The sequence below is a fragment of the Octopus bimaculoides genome, chromosome 5 (assembly GCF_046866305.1).
Source record: "Octopus bimaculoides isolate indiv1 chromosome 5, ASM4686630v1, whole genome shotgun sequence".
NCBI lineage: Eukaryota > Metazoa > Mollusca > Cephalopoda > Octopoda > Octopodidae > Octopus > Octopus bimaculoides.
Window position 1 is genome coordinate 127677453 of NC_142932.1, and position 20217 is coordinate 127697669.

The 20217-nt window shown below is 37.7% G+C and overlaps 1 protein-coding gene across 2 annotated transcripts in view; it reads left to right on the forward strand.

The window, feature by feature from the left end:
- LOC106867829 (serine/threonine-protein kinase greatwall) overlaps positions 1–20217 on the forward strand; it is a 729021-nt gene that overhangs the window by 669463 nt on the left and 39341 nt on the right. For both annotated transcript variants that reach the window (XR_016242045.1, XM_089353060.1), the window contains exon 15: positions 17410–17520. Coding sequence is in view for 1 of the 2 variants with exons in the window: in XM_089353060.1 (XP_089209186.1) it covers positions 17410–17520 (111 nt within the window). In the remaining variant the exon portion in view is untranslated. The remainder of the gene's footprint in view (positions 1–17409; positions 17521–20217) is intronic.

The following is a 20217-nucleotide window of genomic DNA, read 5'->3' on the forward strand; positions in this document are numbered from 1 at the left end:
GGCATTGGTTTAACAGGAAGTGGTAAGGCCAGACACTGCACCAGGCCCCAGTGTCAGCTTTGGAATGGTTTCTACAGCTGGAGTCCCTTCCTAACACCAACTATTTTACAGAGTGTACTGGGTGCTTTTTATCGGTCACCAGCATCAGTGTCTTTTATGTGACACCAGCATCCATGCTTTATATGATGTAAAACTGCATTTTTTTTTTTACCTTATACTATTTGTAGGGTAAGTTTTATTAAACTTGGCTTATGGTATAACATTTATTTTCACTTCAACATTCAATAATACAGTTCTATATTTAAGAGATGAGGAATTATTTACATTCGATGGATATTTGTCCTCATCTTGTTTGTTGTTAACACGTTTCGGCTGATATGTCCTCCAGCCTTCATCAGGTGTCTTGGGGGAAATTTTGAACCTGGGTTCTCATTCCTAAGGCATTTTTCGATGTTATTATTATTATTCAGGTCACTGCCTGGAATCGAACTCGGAATCTTGGGATTAGTAGCCGCGCTCTTAACCACATATGGCATAGTGGTTAAGAGCGCAGGCTACTAACCCCAAGATTCCAAGTTCGATTCCAGGCAGTGACCTGAATAATAACAATAATAATAATAATAATAATAATAATAATAATAATAACATTGAAATATAGCTTAGGAATGTGAACCCAGGTTCAAAATTTCCCCAAGACACCTGATGAAGGTTAGAGGGTATATCAGCCGAAACGTTATGTTAACAACAAAAAAGATGAGAACAAATATCCGTCAAATGTAAATAATGTGCTTCATTCAATGTTTTTGGAAAGGCATAATCTCTTTATCTTTTTGATGTTTGCCTAAGGAAGTCATCATCACAAGTTCATATCATTTTCTTGTGCATCTGAATCAGTTGAGACAAAACAGTAGCCATGTATACATTGGGGAACATTTCCATTTCATGTGAACCGTTCCTTGTAGATTGGTTTCTTTCTCTATTCATACTACTCATCAATTTTTAGTGTACTTTTCCACACTACTTAGCACCTGTCTTTGCTGCCACCATCTCCATAACCAATTTAGGCCCATTCTTTCCATGTTGTATGGGTTACATAGATTTTCTCCTACACAAAATCTCACCATATATTCTGGTTGTTTATCATCTTCTGCTCATTGAAATCAGCTTTTATCACTCCTTTGTATGCCTTGCTCAGTCTTTCTCTTCTGCAGATTTCTTCTACTTCGATTGCTTAGCACTTCTTTACCCAGCTGCCATCCTTCATATGTACCACATGTCCATACAAGTTTTAGCATGCTATTACTGATCCCTCTTATAGCTTGATTTTCTCAGCTCATTTGTGTTCCCTCATGCACATTCACTAATATTACATGTCCAATGGTGTATGCTTGCCTTCTTCCTTTCCTTTCTAGCTATTGCACATTCTCTGCATTAAATATCCATGTTTCACTAGCTTGCAACATTGCACTTCATACACAAACATCATACATTCTTCTCTCCATTTTGAGGGAGGAACTTTTTATTACCAACAGAATTAATGGCTCCCCAAACTTCATGTACCCCTTTCTTCTTCTATGCTTTTGGAGCACCACCACCACCACTACTAATTAGATTACCTCATTAATAGATGCTATCAGTTACCTTTAGGGAGCCTTTATGGCATCTAAAAGGATTCAGTTCTTGGGTACTTTATTCACTGCTAAATACTTCCCTGCATCTGTTATATACGAAGTGTTTTGCCATCCTGCTGAATTCACTACACTCTTGTATACCCATAATTTACAATGAGTGCATCCATATAGAATTCTGATCTGCTCTTTCTTGCATATCAATTACAGCCATTTCCCAGATGGCAGCAGAGTCCTGTCTTCTTTCCTGTTAACTAAAACACTTGGTTTTGCTAGGTTTACTTAAAAATTTTAGGCTTTTCTTACAGTTTTGGAATTTATCTATTTCTTCAGCAGATTCAGCTATGAGAACTTGGTCATTGTTAAACAGAATCTCCAACAATCAGCCAGTTTTAAGAATTATGATAAACAAATCCTGGGTAGGTAACAGTAATGGAATTGGCAGTGTTGCTATATTATTGTAGAGGGATAAGATAATTGAGATACCGACTAGTCAGAGGCCACAAGGCAGCAACAGTGAACTCTACATCACAATCAGGACTGACTGATGGACAAAGTGGACCATTTTAAGGAGTCCCTTTTGCAGATTAACCTCTATAACAGATGGCAAGGACTTTATTATTAGAGAGGATGATGTTAGTAGACATGTTGGGTAGTAACACTATTCTAAATCACATGTAGGTTGTTGTTATGACACATAGAATAAAAAGGGATCAAAGCTTATGAAGTTGTGTGGCACAAATGACGTGTCTTCTGTCATACTCTAACCTCTTGCCTGGCATACAGCTACTGTCCTCAGTTCCATTGCCTCTCTCAACTATGAGGTCTGTACAATCAGATTCAGTGTGTAAGAAACCAAGACCACGCTGGTGTGGACATAGGATGCATACGAACAATGACAACTGGTCAAAGAAGTGTTTAGCAATCAAAGCAGAAGGAACCTTCTGTAGAAGAGGAATAAAAAGCAAGGCACAGAAAGAAGTAATGAGGAAGCTGGCCTTCACAATAATAATGACAGAAAAAACTCCCCAAGTAGAAAGGTATTGTGCTGGTTAAAGCCATCCAACCAATGCAAGCATGGAAAAATGGAAATCTAAGGATGATGATGATGACAGCAATGGCAATGGTATATGTGCCAGTGGCACATACAAAGCACCTGCTACGCTTTCGGAATGGTTGGCATTAGGAAGGGCATCCAGCTGTAGAAACCTTGCCAGATCAGATTGGAACCTGGTGCAGCCTCCTGGCTTGCCAGACCTCAGTCAAACTGTCCAACCCATGCCAGCATGGAAAACGGGCGTTAAATGATGATGATGATGACATGTATGAGAGGTGTATATGCATATGATGCACACAGAATTTGTATTCATGTTTTTTGAATTTGTCTTAGAAATTCTTAACCTTGGTATGCTGTTTATTATTTTGTTCATATTCCTTAATCTTGCTCTCTGCACTAATTATTACTGGAACCATTTTTACATTCATTCCCCATATCTTGTTTGTTTACATTTTAATGTTTCTCTTCATATCTAACATTGATTTCCTTCTGTCTTTGATTATTATACCTGGGTGGTTAGCTCTGATTTTGTTACCAGTTTCTGCAGGTTTGTTCCAAAGCGCCGTAGCCTTGTCACTGCCACATGCTTGCAGACAGTTTCTGTAATTAATTCTCAGTTTTAGCTCTTTCAACTTCAACATCTATCACTGGAACCACAGGAAACTGCAGTTCATGCAGCGTTGTTGAGGGTTCAAAAGATAGAACAAGCACTTTTCCGCATAAGAAAGGAAGTTCAGCCCCATTTTAAGACCAGCTTCCTGTTTACGCCCTGTGCGTTTATATAAGATTGTTTCGAAAAGTAAATTTCTCCAAACTATTTTTTCATCCTTTGATTTTAGTGCTTAGTTGCAGCTAACACCGCAAGCACAAAATTAAAATTCAGTTGTATTGTTTATTAACAATTTATTATTATTTATCTGTTAATGATAGAATTGAGAAATAAATTTATGCCCAGAAATTGATGTCTTACAAATATATTTGGAAATACCTATGAGTAATCGACTTAACTATATTCAACCTACCTTGGCAGGTGAAAAGGCATGACAACAAGTAAAAAAACCACACACACACACACAATGTGCACCAGTGGTTCTCAATCAGGGTCTATATAATCCTTGGGGGTCCATATAAGGTTTAACAGTTTCAGGTTATGTGCAATACATTATTGCTTATACTCCTACAATACACAAAATGCTTCAACAATTCTTTCTACAATCCCTAATATCATCATCATCGTTGTCATTTAACGTCCGCTTTCCATGCTAGCATGGGTTGGACGGTCTGACTGGGGACTAGCGAAGCGGATGGCTACACCAGACTCCAATCTGATCTGGTAAAGTTTCTACAGCTGGATGCCTTTCCTAACACCAACCACTCCAAGAGTGTAATGGGTGCTTTTACATGCCACTGGCACAAGGGCCAGTCAGACAGTTTTGGCTAATAATATTTAATTATAAAAATCAAATGGGAATTTTATTTAAACATCAAATGGCTTTAGGGGTCAAGTAGAGGAAAAAGGCAATCAAGTGAGTCCTTAGGTTAAAAATGGTTGGGTATCACTGATGTACACCAACAATCATTATATCATATTTAGCCAGTTTCCTCCAAATTTATGCAATAGTTATATTTTTATGACTTTTATATTGGACTAATTTCATTTTATAAAAACGGTTCTAGTTTTTAACAGGATTAGATTTATAGAGAGAAAGCACTGTTCTGTGGTGTAAAAAAGAATCTAGAAGTGTCTGTATATAATGTTTGATCATGTCTGACAATATGTTTTGCCTTTGTTCTGTGTAACCAGAAAAAGTGGTCGATTCTTTCTTTATGCTGATTACATAAGCTGTAATTTCTTGCAGAAGATAGGCCTAGAACCCAGACGACCAAAGAAAGCCATCAAGGAAATAAGCACAGAAGCTGAAACTAGCTCAGGATAGCTATGGTTGATAAGAGACTGTAAATGGAACTCTTCCATAGATGAAGACTAGATCAGTACTCCCTGCCCCACTCATGTGGAGCATACAGGTTAAGGGGCAAAACGCTTGTGAACCTGCTGACTTTATGGAAGGATTTCCATTATTGCAAAGGATTTAGAAGGAAAGCCAGCAAAAGCTCTGAGTTGCTCCTCCCCTTTCTGCATGGGGCAAAGCATCTCTGATGTTTATTTCACCTAATTAACATTAATTCATTTATTATTTTATTTTGACTATATCATGTGGCTAGGAATTGATCCTCTGTTGCCAAAATCAATCATTCCATTTCTTCAGAGCTTTTGAGCCGTTATGAGGTTTTGATATTTTTTTGTTTTGTGTAATATATTTTGAAGTTCCATTTTGAATGCATATATTTTTTCTCAATCTTCAACGTTGCTTAATCCTTATCTAAGTCTTTCCTGTGTGTAATTAGCTTCTAATTAGTTATTTATTGATTTCTTCTATGTACAGAAAACTTTTTATGTTTTCATCTTTTTTTTCCCCCTTACCTTGTCTTTAGTTTTATTAACAACATTATTTCTTCTGGCTTCTAAATATTTTCGTTAACCGCTACAGTTGTACTAAAGCTGTAGCTATATCTAAGATGGTTAGTTTTCAAAAACAACTAAATACCGACTAAAACACCATACAGATTATCTTACTTCTGGCATTATATATATTAGTCTGAATTTTCTCCTTAATTTCTGCATGTTACATCCAGTCATTTTCATCCATTTCCAAAGAACTTGTATGACTAGTCTTGATGAGTTTCAGTGTTTAAATCTAACTTAATGGTATATCTATTCAATGCCGTATTCATTTTGACATCTTAGAATTCCTATACAGTTTCTTTTAGATTCTCCAACTGGGTGTTATTCCTTATATATAGTTTTAAATCATTCACAGAGATGAGGTAGTTTATAACTCTTGGTAGACAGTAAGGTAGCATGTTTTAGCCTGGAGGGAGGTTTATTGCCCTTGATCTTTGCTCGTTCTGTCCCATTCAGATGATGTGAGATCAATGAAGTTCATCTTCAGCTTAAATGTCTGTAAGTTGATATCTGCAATAAAACCCTAGAAATGAAGATAATTCAAGGAGACTGCCATTTTGCAAGGAATGGATTGATGAAGTAGATAGTGTAAGCTGTAAAAAGGATGATAACAGGAGATTGTTGTAGTAGTCTGGCCTGGGGAGTGATGGTATGCAACTAGTTGGTGTCTATGTTGACCCCTGTGTGCTGAAGAATGACCAGTAGAGTGATGCTGTGAAAGGCGACACCAAACAGCTTATTAATTTACCAGGACTCAAGTGTGCATCATATAATCAAACAAAGAGACATAACTAATTTTGATAGAATGTGTGTTAATGACAGCCGTTTCAGTACATGCTGTGGTGGTATGATACGATGGAAGAAGTTTCCAGTTCAAAGAGTAAGAAACAAATAAAGCCCATTGGCAGTCAACTTAGTTTGGTGGTTCCGATGCCTGAAACAGTCAAAGGGTTCCGTAATGTCATGTGTATTGCCATTGCTTTCAACAAACCATACAAGGATACAGAAACAATAGTGAAGAATTAATTGGTAATCTAGCTTTGGGGCTAAAGAGGTGAGCAACAGAATTAAGGTATTGCAGAAAGCAATTCTTTGTAAGGTTTATCTTCTGCTTCCATCATTACAAGAGAAAGATAGCTGCAGTTTATGGGACATTGCTGGTGAGCTAAAAAAGAGCTGGCAAGTGACTTACAGCTATGGATGCTAAAGCATGGCCGTACTCAAGCGAACACCACACATGAGATCAACTCACCAGAGACATTGGATGCCTCCCCAAAGACCTCCCTCAACTGATGCAGGACTGAGATGGATGTTGTGTATGGGTTCAAAATGTCTGAGCAAGCTCGACCAGATGACGACGACGATGATGATGATGATCTTTTGTTGAGTGAAGGACACGAAGAGACGTGCTCAAAATTATTATTGTAGTCAGCTGCTTTGCTGTCTCAGGTGGATAAAACCCAGTTTATGCCACGGATAGTTAGCTGTCACAACTCAGACTCTCCAGCTCTCTTGAAGTGCCATACAATTTTGAAGGTGTCATGCAATATGTGGATGTGTAATGAGTGGCCAAATTGGTCAAACAGGCACAGGCATGACTGTGTGCTTAAGCAGCCGGCTTCCCAACCATGTAGTCTTAGGTTCAGTCTCACTGAATTTTGCATTTTGGGCAAGTGTTTTCTACCATATATATATATATATATATATATATATATATATATATATATTGAAATTTACAGAAAAACAAAAGACAAAGACAGGTATATTATTAGTTTGACGTTCAGGAAAGTGAGAAGGTCTTTTAGGTTTTGAGCCTACACGCTTCAACAGAAAGGAACACGTGGAAATAAACAGAGAGATGTTATATTCTGTAAAGAACATAGCAGAGAACAGTATAAAGCTCATCCACCTTCAGGTTTACCCTGGGCTATCCAGTTTGGAGTATTATACATACTTCCAGGTTTGCGTTTGGGCTTCTGTCATGTGTGAATAGATAATTGAAAGCATTTGTAGTCAACAAGGAGTACGGTTGGACATTTATTTTTCAATCTGTGTAGTAATAGAAAAATAAATGTCCAACCATACTCCTTCTTGTTCACTCCAAGTTTTTTCAATGATATATATATGTATATATATACATACATACATACATACAAGCTCGTCGAAACGCCGGTGTTAAAACGTGGGTAGCTGATGAAGTAGAATGTTCTCTATGTGGCTCGTGTGTTCTCGTCTACGTTTGTTTGCAATGTCCTGTACCCAGATATGCACCTATACATACAGGTGGATGTCGGTATGCACATACCTGTACGTATATATGCATATACTCATTTACTTTTGTTTATATATATATATATATATATATATAATAAAGTAAAGTTGTGGAATACCGTACGAGTGGAAATATATATGAAAGAAGGTTTGAAAATGCACTTATTTTTTAAAAATATTTATTTACTTAACCGGTTTCACTTTTTTAGAAAATGATTATCAAAAGTCTTTGAGAATAATAAAAAATGTTAAAAAACAGTTTGAGTATTAAAATGCATATATACATTCTTTGATGATAAAATATATTTAAAGTATAAAGCTTTGTATGAACTTTGTAGTGTTACATACTGATTGTCACACATTCTCTGATATTAAGGTGAAATTGTTAAAAACAGTGTATGAAAATACACATATGGAAAAATACATATACATATTCTTATACATATTCTTTGACAATCGAATAAAATTGAGAAGGAACTGACCTGGACTTTTTCTCTTGTGTATATTGAGGGAATGTTTTACTGTCTTAAGAGACAGTATGACTGGCTAGCTGGGGTGGGAGGGAAGAAGAGTTAAAGAAGATTTTTTTAATTTTTGGTTGGTCTGTGACAGTCTGTCATGGTTCACTGGTTTTTGGGACTGGTTTTGTGCACATCTCTATGTGTGTGTATATATGTGTGTTTGTGTCCGTGTGTGTGGGTGTGTGTGTGTGTGCCGTTTTTATTGGTCCCAGAGTTTATTGTGGAATGTGTATATGAGTGTGTGTTTGAGTGTTTTTTGTGTCGGTGGGGATGTTAGGTGTGTGTACGTGAGACTGTGCTTATATCTCGATTGTCAAAGAATATGTATAAGAATATGTATATGTATTTTTCCATATGTGTATTTTCATACACTGTTTTTAACACTGTTTTTAACAATTTCACCTTAATATCAGAGAATGTGTGACAATCAGTATGTAACACAACAAAGTTCATACAAAGCTTTATACTTTAAATATATTTTATCATCAAAGAATGTATATATGCATTTTAATACTCAAACTGTTTTTTAACATTTTTTATTATTCTCAAAGACTTTTGATAATCTTTTTCTAAAAAAGTGAAAAGGGTTAAGTAAATATTTTTTAAAAATAAGTGCATTTTCAAACCTTCTTTCATATATATATATATATATATATATATATATATATATATACATAGAAATTATGGGGATTTAGTTCACAGGTGATCTAAATGATTAGGTACGCTAGGTAAGTGCTGTAACAGATTATTAGGGCTCCAAACTTAAAGCCAAGACGGTAGTTATGGAGCCATTGCAGGTTTCCAATGCAGCGGATAATTGTTGTCCTCTTTAACAATTATTTATATATATATGTGTGTGTGTGTGTGTGTGTGTGTGGTGCAGGTGTGGCTGTGTGGTAAGTAGCTTGCTTCCCAATCTCATGGCTCCATGTTCAATCCCTGTGCATGGCACCTTGGGCAAGTGTCTTCTGCTATGGCTTTGGGTCGAGCAGTGACTTGGATTTGGTAGGCAGAAACTGAAAGAAGCCTACCATATATGTTTGTGTGCATGTGTCTTTCGGTCTGTGCTTGCCCCACCACTATGTGACAACCGTTGTTGGTTTGTTTACATCCCCATAACTTAGCAGTTCAGCAAGCAGAGGCTAACGGAATAAGTAACAGGCTTTAACCCCCACCCCCCAAAAGAAATTACCAAAAAAACATAACTACTGAGGTCCTTGATTAAGGAAGCCTCTGATAAAAGACAATCCAACCATGACAACTTGGTTGATCTTTTTTTAAGGCTATCTAGGACTACATTACTTAATGTGCCATTCCCTTATTTAAGACCATAGAACCAGGTTTGCTGGTGACTAAGCTGCCATTTCTAGTATAACAAATGACCAGGTAAAGGTTCTTTCATTGACTCATATTATGAATAACATTATTGGGTAGTTTTCTTGCAGTTTTTCTTTTTGTTTTTTGTTGTTGTTGTTCTCCATATAAAATCTGCTTTTGTAGCTGCTTTGTCAGTAGAAATCAGTATTATTGCAGAGTTAATAGAATTTTCAATTGTGCTCATTGTTGTAAGCTTCCTCTCCAATTAATATGTCACTGTTTTGTAACTCATTTAAAACAATTAAAAATCTTGTTAATCTTTTATTCACCTCCCTGACTTTTGATTCATTTTTATATTTTAATTATTTTATCTACACTAAAAGCAGTCTAATAAATGAATGAAGAAACATATAAATATATACAATTTTGTGAAAATCATAACTGGAAAATATGTTACCAAGAGAATGTAAAAAAGAAAATAGAAATAAAATGAAATAAATGGAAATCATGTTCAATTGCATTTAAAATATATATAAAAAAAAAAACCCAGCTTCCGGTTAAGATGGTGGATTAGTTAATTGGTAACTAAAGCTTATTTCGTGATTGTTTTGGGTGTCGGTGGGTGGAATTTTGTAATGTTGGTGCTGTTGTTGTTGTTGCTGTTGGTATTGATCTTTGTAGCATTGTCGAGGGTGGTGGAGGTGGTGGAGGTGCTGTATGTAGTGGTGGTAGTTGTGGTGTTGGTTGAGTGGTCGATGGCAGTGTTGATACTGACAATTAATTTCTTCTAATTGAAAGTCTCCATATGTATTGTCATTACCACCGTAATGAACTGCAATTAACTTTAGTAACAATAACCAGCCCCCACCCCACCCCCCCACTATTACCAGCATATCATTGACACACGTGAGGGGACCTACAAGACATTTACTTGACCTGCTAGAAATTGCAGCCACCATCACCACCCACGCATTACAACTGCAACCACCACCACTACATCATCATCATCATCATCACTAATAACATTGCAACCATCACTGCCACCACCACCACCACCACCACCGCTGCTATTACTGACACAATCAACACTCCCCTCTCTGATACCATCCTCATGGCAATCATCACCACATATTGCCTTCCTCACCATTATCATCATCAACACCTCCATCCTTACCACCACCACCACCACCACCAACACCTTTATTGAAACCACTCCACCCTCGCCATCTCTGATCCCATCACCATGACTATCAACATCATCAGTCTTCTATCAGTCCACCACCACCACCACCACCACGAATAACATTGCCTACAGCATCATCGTCATCATCACTACCAACAACAACAACAACAGCTATGGCTATCTTCCTTCTCATCTTTGACTATGACAATAGAAACCCTAATCGCCAATCGTCATCATTACCACTGATTCATTAAGAACCACCAGCACCACCGGAATCCCAACCTTTACTGCAGCCATTACCAACAGACACCACTCTTGACATTGCCCATGAAAACAATCAGCAAGATCATCCCCCCCCCCACTCCACCACCACTGCAGTATCTGAGTGCTGTCACCTACCATTGCACATCTACCCCCCCCCCTCGCACACATATCTAACGTCACTCATTCTTGTTCTATCTCTTACTCATCCATTATAATATTAAATGTCACCTTATTTTCCACTTGTGTTTTTTTTTGCTGTTGTTTTTGTTTGTATTGTTTTATTGTTGTGTTCTTTTTTCCTTTTTTTTTCTCATGCTTAAATTTTTTTCGTCTTTGCTTCAAACTTGGCACTGCCATTATCGGCAGCAATTATTTTGTAGAATATTGACTAAGTTGCATGAAGGAAGTAAAATATCTTGCCTCTTGTGCACTCATTTTGCATTTATTGCTGATGTTGCACCCCCTAAAATGCTGCCGCATTCTGCGCATATTCTGTGTGTGTGTGTGTGTGTTTTAGTTTACAGCTGCTATAACATTTCTTTACAAAACATAAACTGCCTCTAAAACGGTCTTGATATTTTGATGGCTATTTTTACTTTGCTCTGTGTGTGTGTGTGTGTGTGTATATCTATGGCTTGTGAGGAGATATTACTGTGTGATTATTATAAGTTCATTTCTGTACGTATGCATGTTTGCATATGTCTGTGTGTGTGTGTGTGTGTGTGTGTGTGTGCAAGGAAGGCAAGTGGTTGACTGATTAGTGTATTCACCTCATGGTCATGAGTTCAATTCCCAGCGGCACATTCTGTCCTTGAGCAAGACACTTTATTTCACAATACTTCAATCCCCTCAGCTGGCAAAAATGAGTCGCACCTTTATTTCCCGGGGACAGCCTTGTCACATTCTGTGTCACACTAAATTTCCTTGAACACAATGTTAAGGGTATGTATGTCTATGGAGTACTCAGCCACTTGCATGTTATTTTCACTAGCAAGTTTTTCTGTTGATTGCATCAACTGGAATGTTCATCATCGTAACCGACGGAGCACCAGTTTTAGTATATGTGAGCATGTGTTCTTATCAATCATAATGTTGTATATCTCCTGTTAATGAATGTTTCTTTGTGTGTTAATAGGTTGTATTTTGTATTAGTATGTGTGTACATGTGGTACTATGCACTGCCTGTTTGTTGTTTAGCCCCAGGGTAACCCTGATTAAGCATACCCAATGGTCAATGGCAGGATTTCATTATATAATTTGTCCTTCTTGTTTTAAGACAATAGGGTTGAGCTGCTATTTCTTGTAAAGCGAGCAACCTCATAGAGGCACCTTCCTATGTTGATTTATGCACTGGTTTGTATTGCTGCATTCTATAGTGTGTGTGTGTGTGTGTGTGTGTTCTTATGAAAGAGGATGATGATACAGGAAACATTAAAAAAATGTATATCCACAGTGATTAAAAACTTGGTTAATAAGAGGTCGTTAAACTCCAACAGGTAATTATTACTTTGCAATAAATCCAGGGGAGGCAGTTTGCATTTAATATGCATAATCAACTAAAACAATCCTTAAGGACAATGAATATTTAGAAGAAAAGAGAGAATAGCATTAAGTTCACAGCCGGATGTGAAATTTAATGCTTTTCTGCCTTTATGCTGTGTGTGTGTGTGTGTGTGTGTGCATCTATGCATATGGGTGTGGCTGTGTGGTAAAAAGTTTGTTTTCCAACCACATGGATCTGGGTTAATTCAACGTTCCCCTGTGTGGAACCTTGGGCAAGTGTCTTCTACTATAGCCTTGGCCCAACCAAAGCCTTGTGAGCAGATTTGTAGAGGGAAACTGAACGAATTCTGCCACATATATATATATATATATATATATATATATATATATGTGTGTGTGTGTGTGTGTGTGTATATGTGCATGCATGCATGTAAATGTGTTTGTGTGCCACTTGACAACCAGTGTTGAGGAGTTTACATCCCTGTGACTTAGCATTTCAGCAAAAGAGATCAATGCAATAAGTACTGGGATCAGTGTGTTCAATTAAAATGCTTTAAGGCAGTGCTCCAGCATGACCGTAATTTTATGCCTGAAACAAGTAAAAGTTAAAACATTTATCAGCATCGTTTATTCATTCTCCTCATTTCACACCCGCATGCGTGCCATGAGTCGAGCAGAATTTGTTGAAGCAAATTTTCTACAACCGGATGCCATTCCTGTCACCAACCCTCAGCAATGTAATACCTCACTAAATGTGGACACTGGAGATTGTGTTGCAGCCTCATGTGCCTCATGGCACGGAGGATAACTAACTAATGCTTAGACTTGTTTTTCACTGAAGACTGGAAATGAAACCACTTGTTTGTATAGCAACAATGCACATTTACAACCCTTGTGTGATATCGAGAGAAGGGTGTATACAAACTCTGGGCCTTCGTCGAACTGCCCCATTGATCTAAGAACTTCAATTGTGACCATCCTGTCTCTGCTTAGGACATTATCCAATGTAATTCTGGGATGATTTAGATGATATTTAAATAACCACTGACCAAGTAGAAGTTTGTGTGTGTGTGTGTGTGTGTGTGTGTGTGTGTGTGTGTGTGTTGAGAAATGACTGTAATCAAGGTTTGGTTTGTAAAGAGAAACAATGTCAGCAGAATATTGAGAAATCTCGTTAGTATGAGTGTGTGATGGTAGAGCCAGCCAGACTATATTAATTGCAGTAACACCTGAATAATGGCCTGCACTTGGAAGATGTGCAATAAAGAGTACTCATTGAATGAACTTCCTGAAGGTTGTGCATCAAGAGAATAATACATCATTTGAGACTTATTTAGAGTTTGCAGAGAGTCCACAAATGTTGTAGGATCAACTCATTGTAATTTCTAAAGAGAAAGTCACATCTTTTTGCTGCCATTTCGAATGTAAGAATGATGGGCTTGTAGAAATATGATATAAGTAATAGTCATTGTGAATTGTTTTATAGTATTTGGGAGGTGATTAAGAATTTGTTATTACATTCATAAATGATTGTATTAATTAGGTGTCATGTGAAAAGTGTTATTGTATCTCAAGGTGACAGCACGAATATATGTCATGTTGTATTGTATGTAAAGGTGTATGCCATGTTGTATGTACAGGTATATGTCATGTTGTATAAGGATATTGAATGTGTCTTTATCTATGATGTATGTTGTTACCTTTTAGAGTTGATGTTTGATAATGGTTACCCACTGCAGCGACTCTCACTGATATTGTTTTTATTAATGCTCTACAAGCACAATACTGCCCTACCTGGCAAAGCTGCAGCAACTGGGAGGCCACTTCCATTGAACAGAACAGCATTGCAGGGTCATGGTCACAAAGCAAAAACACAAACTGCACAAGTCCAGAGCCAACTGCCTGCCTTCAGTCCCTGTGGACTTCCCAGTGCCTGATCTGTAGCAAAGCCTTCCGAGGACACATCGGACTGATCAGTCACAACCGGACTCACCATCCCTCGTCTTCTTCTCCCATGTGATGTCTTTGGTCATTGTCAACAACGACAGATAAAACTACTTTACATCTTGCACGTTTCCATTTCCCATTGCTTACTCTTGTATGGAATTTGCAAACCATAATATTGGTATTGTTTAGAATATGTAATGTTCTATATCAGAGATGTATCATTGTACCAAATATCATCATCGTCACACTCCGTCGATTACGACGACGAGGGTTCCAGTTGATCCAATCAACGGAACAGCCTGCTCATGAAATTAATGTGCAAGTGGCTGAGCACTCCACAGACACGTGTACCCTTAACGTAGTTCTTGGGGGAGATTCAGCGTGACACAGAGTGTGACAAAGCTGGCCCCTTTGAATTACAGGTACAACAGAAACAGGAAGAAAGAATGAAAGTTGTGATGAAAGAGTGCAGCAGAGTTTGCCCCCCCCCCCCCCCTCCTGTCGGAGCCTCATGGAGCTTTAAGTGTTTTCGCTCAATAAACACTCACAACGTCCATTCTGAGAATTGAAACCGCGATCCTTGACTGCGGGTTCACTGCCCTAACCACTGGACCATTGTATCTCCCGTACCAAATATATATACCATACTTTTTAATATTAGTCTGTTTTTCCATACTTTTATTATATACTAGTATATAATATATATATGTTTGTGTTTTTATATGTGAATGTTCATCATTTTATAATAATGTGTGTGTGTGTGTGTTTGAAGAAACTATTGAACTGTCTCCTTACGTGTGTAAATGTGTTGTCATTGTGTGTGTAATAAATTGTATGTTTATTCAGTATATCACTTGGTGTGTGTGTGTGTGTCAGTATGTTTTATCACTATATCTATGTATGCAAATGTCTGTGAGTCGATCTCATAACCTACTCATTGTAGTCTCTAAGTTTATAAATATACACACATATATTACAGTGTGTGTGCGTGTGTGCATGCACATGTGTATGTTCATGTGTGCATTCGTGTATGAGGTCAAGTATATGTGTACGTTTACGTGTGTTCTTATCCATTATTTCCTCCTCCCCTCTCTCTCTCTCTCTCTCTCTCTCATTTCCTCCCTCTCATTCATCACCTCCCCCATCATATCTCATTCAATATAAAACTGTCAGTGTTTTATCTTTCCACTTTGTTCCTAGTTGTAAAATCAAACCCAGGTAATCAAAGATCAAAGGTTCACCTTCAGCAAGGTGTCCCCATCTCCCCACCCAACCCCCCTCTCTCTCTCCACACACTCATACATTGATTTTTTTTTTTTTTTTTTCTTTCCATCAAGTATTTATTCTACTTATTTTACTTGCTTAGATACTTTTATCCCTGAGATGCTAATTGATTCGGAGCTTGCTATAAATATGTACCATGATTATCTATGTGTTTGTGTGTGTGCGTGTGTATTGGCTTCTACATGTGTATATACGAACGTATGCATGCTTTTATGTGTTGTATTTGTGTGTATAGTAACACCCACTTATGTTGGAGCATATACTTTAACTTTCTATATGATGTATAATTTTTATAAGAATATTGATAAAATTGTGTTTATTGATACACATTTGTGTGTGTGTGTGCACATACATGTACGCACACATACTTATTAACTTGTACATAACTAATCAATATTAACCATCAGCTTTTATGACTGGGAAGTGTGTGTAAGTGTGTGTGTATCATCTTTTGTAAGTAAAGCTCAAATAGGCAATCTTCTAATTAAGGGCTGTGAGTTTGGTCCTATTTATGAAAGGTGTGCGATTTTTACTAATTATCCACCACTGATTATGCATTTCTGTATTGTTAGTGTGTAAAAACACCTGTTCTGTGTTTCATTACTTTTCTGTTGAGATTTTCTCAAAACTTTGTTTTGTTTGGGTTTGTAAATGAACGATCAAAGTTGAGAAACTGATTGTTATTTTGCTGTCATTTTCTTCAGCATTTTGTAAATCTTCTCCTCAAATACATTAATGTACTTTCTTTAACAATGCTCTGCAAAAGGTGAGGTAAGGTTTAGATCTCCCTTGTAGAATGGAGGAAACCTTGTAGTTTTATTTTAGGCATTACTTAATGCTGGGTATCTTTTGTCTTTTACTTGATTCAGTCATTGGGGCACTACCTTGAAGAATTTTTAGTCAAACAAATTGACCCCAGTACTTTTTTTTGTTGTTTTTTCAAGACTGTAACACCAGTTGTCAAGTGGTGGTAGTGGACACACACACACACACACACACACATGTAAGATAGGCTTCTTTCAGTTTCTGTCTACCAAATCCATTCACAAGGTTTTGGTCTGCCTGAGGCTATAGTAGGAGACGCTTACCCAAGGTGCCATGCAGTGGGAGAGAACCCAGAACCATGTGGCTGGGAAGCAAACTTCTTTATTTCATAAATTTTGCCATAAAGGCATTACATAGAAGGGACAAACAAAGACAGACAGATATAAAGAAGCTGCGGGCTGGACACGGACATTAATGAATGAAATGAATACAAAAAGATGAGTAAAAAATGGGAAGCAAGCTTCTTCCCACACAAGCACGCCTGTGCTTGTATGTGTATTTGGATTAACTTGTGTTATTTTAATGTTATTGAGGCACATTTGAACGAGAGAATAAGCTACTCATTGTGTTTTCTCATGCAGAATATGTCTCACTTGTTGACAAATTGTGTGTATACACCTAGATCAGCTTGCAGTGCCACCTACCTAGACTGTGAGATGCTAGCATTTTGGGGAAGTTATCTCCTCTCAGTCACAGACACTAGCCAACTCATAGTTCTGCCTGCCTAGTACCTGTGACCAAAGAGGAGATGACGACTCTCAAATGCTAGCATCTCACAACCTGAATAGGTGGGGCTGTGAGCTGATCTAGGTGTATATACCCCATTTGTCAACAAACGGGTTATATTTTCCATGACAAAACATGAGTAGCTTGTTCCCCAGTTTGAACGTGCTTCAAGCATATTCACACTGATAGCAACATTGCAATTTTACTTATCACTGCTTAGCGCTCCCCCCGCTGTAAATAACTTGTGTTAATACATGTTAGTTTTATTCCAAGTCTTCGTCACTCTATTTTAGGTATTAGAGAGTGAAATTAGGTTTTCTTTGTTTTGTGTTTATATATTTTCATTTTTCACATTGCAGGTGTTAAAAACATGAAGATTTTTGAGAATGTGGCTTGGGAGAAACTACTTGAACAGCCAGCTCCCTTCCAACCACAACCAAGCGATGAGACAGACACAACATATTTTGAAGGTGAGAATAATATTTATTGGTTTTCAAACTATGCAATTGTTCTGGGGGCAAGCCAAAGTATAATCATGGACAACACGACTGTATTGCTCACGGCCACCACTACAGAGCAAAGTTTGGGAGTACAAAAATATTTGTACCTATGTCATCAAAGCCACTTCAAGAGTGCCAACATCAAAACTGCTTTGACAGCAAATGAACAACCGCCAGAAACAGCACATACACTCCACAAGCAATGATATAGTGAACTTCTACATTTTCATTTGACCTGCACAGTATAGCACTGACTTCAACAAAGATGTTATTGTTGCAGCTAGTTCAGCTATCAAGTAAAGTTCAGTTGATATCAAACATTTATTAGACCAATTCACAACAAAAGGAACAACAACAACAACAGCATTACCATCACAGCATTTATTAATACTATCACCTGAACTACGACTACTACTACTACTACCATTATCACCACTACACTCAAGCATTTCAAACTAGTTTCTATATCTTCTTAGAAGCTGATATCTAAGTGTGTTCTCTGTTGATATACTGTGTCACCATCGACGCTTCATGTCGCAAACCCATCATTTGCTTGCCCAGCTACAATTCATAAAAACACCATTGGCACCGTGTTGTTGCACTGCTGTGTCTTCTTGCAATGCAAATCATTTCTCTTTCCTCATCTCGTTATGGCTAAAGTCAGAAGACAGTAATACTGCACAGATGTTTACTGTTGGTGATGGTGGCAGCAGCAGCAGACTGTGGTGGTGGTGGTGGTGGTTGTATTATTGAATGTTTTAGGTATGTGGCAGAATATTTAATAGTGGTGTTAGTGGGAGTGGGATACATTATGGTGGTGGGGTAGCTGTGGTAGAAGTTGATATAGTGCTATTAATATGTAGTTATGGTGGCAGTGGTGGTAGGTGTTGGTAATAATAGGAAGAACATTAGCAACAGTGGTGGTGGTGGTTGTGGTGGTGGTACTTTACCACATCAGTTTGACCGCTTTATTTATGTGGCATCTTCCTTTCAATCTTGAAGATGCCTGTAATTACCAAAGCAATTAAATAATACTATAGAATTCTATATAATTGAAATATTGTTTATGGAGAATATTTCTCAGCCATTGTCCATTTCATCAACTGCCTGACTGCCAGAACAAATCGGCTTCGCTCAATAGTCGGCACTACTCACAGTCAGTGGAGTCATATATACTGGTTAGTTTTTGTTACCAGAAAGCTCTCTTCTCCACACTGCTAATTAAACCAAATTCCACTGTGCTATCGTTTCAACGTTTATTAACAATAATATTTAGATATTACCCCATGTTGCAGAGTAGAACTGAGGAAAAGTTTTACTTCTTTGAATTTATGTTATCTCATGTTCCTGAGTTCAATTCCTCATCAGAATCAATTTTACCTTCCAACTTCCCATGATCAGTTCAATTAGTTGCAGTGACAGAGTTGGAATGAAGTCAATCAGATATAGTTTTTCCTTGTACCACAATATATTCTACTTTCACATACCACCATTATAGTCATTTCACATAATTGTTACATATTCTTTCTAGACTCCTTCACTGACAATATCTGTGTGTGTGTGTGTCTGTGTGTGTGTGTGTGTGTGTGTGTGTGTAGATATAAACTCATTTACAAGTGTAGTCTGTAACATATAAAAAGAGACCATATCCTATAATACATTCTGTTCTGCATATTTTCTATTTTAAGGCTATTTTTGCAAATAATGTTTATACATACTTAGTTTATACATAGGCACAGGAGTGGCTGTGTGGTAAGTAGCTTGCTTATTTCGCATGTGTGTGTCAGTTTTTTCCTTTCACTGAATGGTGTCATGACGTTGGTGTCCAGTGTCGTCAATTGTTGAAGCACAACTGTAAGGTAAGGCATTTGTTTTTTGGGATCCAGTGGGGGTTTGTTGTTTGTTTTTTTTTTAACAAGAAATCCCTACTGGATTCCAGGCATTTGTCTGCCTGTAGTTGTGCTAAGTGTCTCACTTAGCTGTGAGAAGAGTGTTGTTTTGGTGGGTGTATCCCACCTCCAAAAAATTGTGGAATTTTTTCCACCAATTTTTGGTGAAATTTGTGGAGCTGTGTTCCTGTTGCTGTGCCCCTGGATTACAAGTGGAGTACTAGTTGGCCGGAATCGTGTTTGCTGTGTTTTTGAACTGTCTTCTTTCCTTCTTCCTACTTTCCTTTTTTTGGACTTTTTAAACTTTTTTTAAAACTTTTCTTCTAAACATGGTGAAGAAAATGGACACTGTTTTGGAGTGGGAGATTGTCCCACCCAAAGAGTGGGTGAAAGACTTTGAGGAGAGGACAGTGGTGTTGAGGACATACCCGAAGTCACTCGACACCATCGCCGTCTTCAAAAACAATAGAAATAGAAAAAGAGTTGGCAGAGTATCTGCCAATCATAAGATTTATTTCCAGGGGTGCTAAATATGTAATGGTGTGGCTGCTGTTTGACACCTCTGAGGAGGCTTGCAGATTTGCGAGCCAGCCCTTGGAGGGTCAGGAAATTCTGTTTCTTCCCACATATTGCGGGAAGAAGTTAACAAGACCTTGGATCTGTGGGTTGTCATCTGGAATGGAACCTGAGTGGATAGAAGATACTATCCACTGGGGTCTGGGTAGCAACAGATCCAAGCTGCTGACTGGGTTGGGTCAAAAGCTGTTTTGACCCTGTG